General features: G+C 35.7%; 1 protein-coding gene across 2 annotated transcripts; it reads right to left on the bottom strand.

Annotated features, from left to right (window-relative positions):
• Positions 1–696: 696 nt before the first annotated feature.
• LOC120144286 (probable carboxylesterase 11) lies at positions 697–4,315 on the bottom strand. Of its 2 annotated transcripts, XM_039158391.1 has the most exons (3): positions 3,679–4,315; positions 3,140–3,648; positions 697–1,504 (listed from the first exon to the last, which is right to left on the bottom strand). In XM_039158391.1, the coding sequence occupies exons 1-3, from the start codon at positions 3,946–3,948 to the stop codon at positions 967–969; spliced, it is 1,317 nt and encodes a 438-aa protein (XP_039014322.1). In that variant the 5' UTR covers positions 3,949–4,315; the 3' UTR covers positions 697–966. The 2 variants fall into 2 exon arrangements, with proteins under 2 accessions (XP_039014322.1, XP_039014321.1); XM_039158390.1 differs by having other exon boundaries at positions 3,140–4,315.
• Positions 4,316–4,806: the final 491 nt, after the last annotated feature.

Here is a 4,806-nt window from a genome sequence, read left to right as displayed (position 1 = left end):
CTACACAATTCTTTTTCAAGCTGCCAGTTGACCACTTTAAGTTGCCGCGGCTTCATCGTCCAAGTGGTCATTTATGAATCATGCAAGGCTGCCGACATCCAAAGGAAATCAAGTTTGTTTAAGGCTAGAATCATGATTATGCCTGAAAATAATATCGTGTCATTAAATTTAATCAAATCAATTATTGTTTTAGTAGATTCAGAAACATTTTATTTTTATTTAAAATATCTAAAAAAAATATTAAACTCTTATTCAATCATTTTAAAAATTAAATATTTTCTGAACAATTACTATAAGATTAAACACTTAAATGAATATTTCACATATTTTTATATCAAAAGTTTAAAATATTAAAAAAAATTAAATTATTTTTCTTTTTATTATACTCAATTAAATTATAATTTCTTAACTTATATTCAAATAAATAATAGTTTTTACTCAAAAAAATAATAATAGAAGATTTACAGTGGAGAATTTGAATATTTGTACTTTTTATTCTACGAGAAATTAGGGATTAAATATTAATTGGGACATTTTTATCTTATGATTTCCCGGTAGTTTCCCCAGATCTCCTAATTTTAATGTTATGAGGGTTGCCAGTGCTACACTGTAAATAGAAAGTGTTACATCAAATAAATCAAACTATACAAATAGTACATTTTAATTCACATGGAACAAAAAATGTAATTGGCATCATCTCAACGAAAAGAAAGTAATCTCAACTTACTAATCTATCATCAGACAAGTTTTTATCTTACAAAAAGGAACAGGAGGGCATAGGATAAACCTGGAAACTGAGGCGCAAACCCGATGATCGCATTACCAACAATGAACAAAAGCAATACATTGTCCGAATCCACCGGCACGACATCCTTGTATCGTTCTCTCTTTCAAAACCGAATAAATAGAGAAGGATGTCATTGGATGATGATCCGCCTCGTACATTTTCTTTTTCTTTTCTACATTTTAATATGAGAACTCGTGACCTCGCAATGAGATGTATTTCTTAGCCCAGATGGCAATGTCCTCGGCACAGGCCTCAGCCTGAGGTGTCTTTAGAAGCATGTCAAGGGTTGCAAATTCGTGAACTGCATCCTTATACTCAAGAACAGGTGGATCAACGTTTACCTTCCGAAGGGCCTCTGAGTAAGCAATCGCCCGGTCTCTCATCCAGTCATGCTCTGCTACAACCGTTAGCGTCGGGGGCATAAGTTTCAGAGGTGGGCCCCTGTCTGGAATCAGTGGATTAGCAGCCAGGTGGTCCAGGCTGAACTCTTCCTTGGGAAGAAAGAGTTTCCATGCAAATAGGCACATAGCCTTGTCATAAATGTATGAGTTTACCAACTTTATTTCAGAGTGTGTGGGAACGTTCCCGATGAAGAATGGGTACATTAGAACTTGTGCTACCACCTTGACAGGAGCCAGACGCTTGCCTGCCTCAACAGCTTTGCGAGCCACATAGTCTGCAATATTTGCTCCACAACTAACTCCAAGTAGAACACATCTGTTTAAAGGATATCACAGTAAATCATTAGGCAAAATAGAAGAGAAGATATGTATATATATACACATATACATATATAAAGAGTGAAGTACCAAGAACCAGCAATTTTGCAGAATAACAATTAAACATGATTTGCCAACATTTAATTCCACCCAAAAATCCGGAGTGAGATCAAACTTGGACTTGTTCATATAGATTCTTCCGACCAGAATTCTACCTCACTCGAGTGTGATTTCCAGGTTGACTCTATCTTTTGCACACTTTTGTTACACATGATAACAGTTATACTCGACTAATGCTGGAGATTATAGTCCAGAAGATTGATGACCATACTTAAGACACAACAATGAACATGATACGATCAATTGTCAACTGGACATTACATGCCGACTAAAACTCAAGCTACATGCTGTCTCAAAGGCCTTTGATCAGAACAAGTGAATTGTAAGACACTACATGACAATGTAAATAAGAATCTACGTATTAATGCATGAATGGCATGAGAAGATAACATAAAAGCCCAGTAGATGTCATACCTAGTAATAAAGGTTACCTAAACAAATGGAATATATAACTCTGGAAAAAATCTAACAGTAGAATCTTATATTATTCTCTTTCTGATGTTTCGGTTAAACCACTCAAATCTAAAATCTAAATACAGCAAGAAAATAGGCCCGGAGAACATCAAAACAATTTTTTATTCTCAAATAGTATAGAAAAAGATGGATGCATACTTTTGACCTGTTAAGATGTCAATAAAGAACCTCGATGCCACAAGCCCAAATCAAAACTATAAATAGGTACACAAGCAAAACCAAGGGCAACCATGAACAAAATGTATATATCTCAAGGACATTTTAACTTAGACAACCAAATCCAAAATAGAAAGCAAAGATCGAGAAATAATTGAGATATAAATTTTTATTTCAATATCAAGAGCAAAACATGAATTTACCAAAAATGCAAATGAAATATTGAATTGTGTTAGACAAACAGGAGGTAGTGCTGCACAAAAAAACAGAAGACAAGCCACAGAAACATGTCTTAAAATCTCAGGTTCTGAGATTGAGTCCATATGGTAGAAAACAAAATGAAAGCTTCCAAAGCCTTGGATACCGGAAACAGCAATCAGATCTGACAGAGTTTGGATTTTAAAGGCTTACTACCCAGTTAAACAATTCAGATGAAAGCACTAGTGCATGGCCAAAGATATCTGAACCATATTTACTTTCCAAAGGCTCATATTCAAAAGTATTCAAATCACACAAAAATTCAAGCTTATAAGTCTCATTTCCCAAATCAAAATCCATTTCCTAATCTTAAGGCATCTCAGCTAAATAAAACACATCAAATCTACAGCCGCTAGCCAATAATCTTAACAAGAAAAAAACCAATTAAGAAAAATATACCTACATTGCATCTACTAACAACGAACATCTTTAAGCTTATAAAGTCAAAATCCCCGACCAAATTGCACTTTCTAGCCCCTATTCTTAACAAATCAACAACAATCGATGCACATCAATGCAAGCAAATCTAGCAAAAACAACAGACACAATCGAAGATTGCAGCATTGCATTCATGGACAGGATTGAATTACAGTTAACTAATTGTTTTTAATCTAGGAATAACAACCTAGATGGATCTCCATGAGCTGCCAACCATGGCTCAACCATTGAAGCCCCAAAAGCATTCACAAAATGTCTTTGAAACTCAGCATTGGTGAGCTCTGATCCAGCCCCACGCGCCCCGTTTCCCAACGACTTACCACACTCAGCTAAATTCGCTTGCTTTGCTAACCAGTTCAACACCTTCAACCCATCCTCAAATGCAGCCGGATACCTATTCTCCGGTGCCAACCTGTAACCGACTGCGACGACTATAACATCACACAATTTCGCTATCCTTCGACAAAAATAATCGTTAGCAACTGAATCATTGCTCCCACTCACCCAACCGCCGCCGTGAAATTGCAACATTATCGGTAATTTTCGACAATTTTGAGGTGACGGTGAATATCCTCTATAAGCATTATTGAAGGATCTCAAATTCAACCCCTCGAGACTGCTTCTTCTCGAATCATTTCTAGAGGGGCCCATATTCGACGGGCCATAACTACTCCGGCGGTGATTATGGGAATTGGGATCACCTTCTTGGGACGATCTGAGCTTCTGTTTTGAATCGGGTTGTTCGGGAGGGTAAAGGGAGGAATCAGGGAGGAAGATCCGAATTGGAAGGGCAGTGAATGGATCGATGTGGATGTCTTTAGTGGCGACACCATCGGTGAACGACGGGTTGGAGGCGGAAACGGATTCCTCGGGTCGGGTCGTTACACCGTACGAACTGGAGGATTCATCAATAGAGGATTGGATCAAGTTTTGCAGACGGTGTTTGAAGACGAACTTGAAGAATACACTGTATATTTTCAAAGCTACGCCTGGCATTTCCGCTGAGATTTTCTTTTCTTACCCAAAAACTAAGAAAAGAAAATCCCTTTTACGATTTTATTGCTCGAAACAAGTCTCAGTTTTTTATTTTCTGGGATTTTCTTGATGGGTTTGCATAGCAGAGACCAGAAACAAAGATGAACCCTTTATTTTAATTCTTTCTTTTAGCTTCAGAGTAAGGTTCGGTTTTGTTCGTTGGGGGGTTTAAAGTAAAGGTAAAATTCATGGCTCTGGTGGAAGGGGAAGTTCAAATGGTTAATTAAGATTGAAATTCAACAAGGGATTTGGGTAATTAGGGTTTTTAAATCCTTGGGAGTTTTATTCAAACAAAGAACTCCGTTGTTGGATGATGATGGCATCTTACATTTACATTCCATAACCAAACCAATTTTATTAAGGGTAAACTAGGCAAATAATTCTTTTTGTTTTTTGTTTGATTACTTTGATTATCAATTTAAAAAGTTAATGATACATCATCTATAACGTTATTGATTTATTTAATTTTAATCTCTCATCCATTAATTTTAGGTAACCATTTAACAAAAATATTACGTGATAATAATTTCTTTTATAAAAATCACATACTTTTTTTCCTTCTCTTTCTCCTCATCCACCTCCTCCTTAACATTACAAGATCTTGGCCTTATTTGGTTCCGTTTCTTTTATTTTTAACCCCTCTCCCTCCATATAAGTTAGAAATAAAAAAGAGAAAAAAAACAATTAAAGCTTAATATATGAAAATTCAAAAGAAACAAAAGAAAAGCACCCACAAATTTCATTTGCTTTTACCAAATCAGAAAATTAATTTTAATAAAGAAGTTCTACAGTGTAGCACCTTTAATATATAATTAAAAA

Source organism: Hibiscus syriacus, unplaced genomic scaffold, assembly GCF_006381635.1.
Source record: "Hibiscus syriacus cultivar Baekdansim isolate YM2019G1 unplaced genomic scaffold, ASM638163v2 tig00110888_pilon, whole genome shotgun sequence".
NCBI lineage: Eukaryota > Viridiplantae > Streptophyta > Magnoliopsida > Malvales > Malvaceae > Hibiscus > Hibiscus syriacus.
Note: the sequence above shows the minus strand (reverse complement) of the source record. Positions and strands in the feature narration are given on the sequence as shown.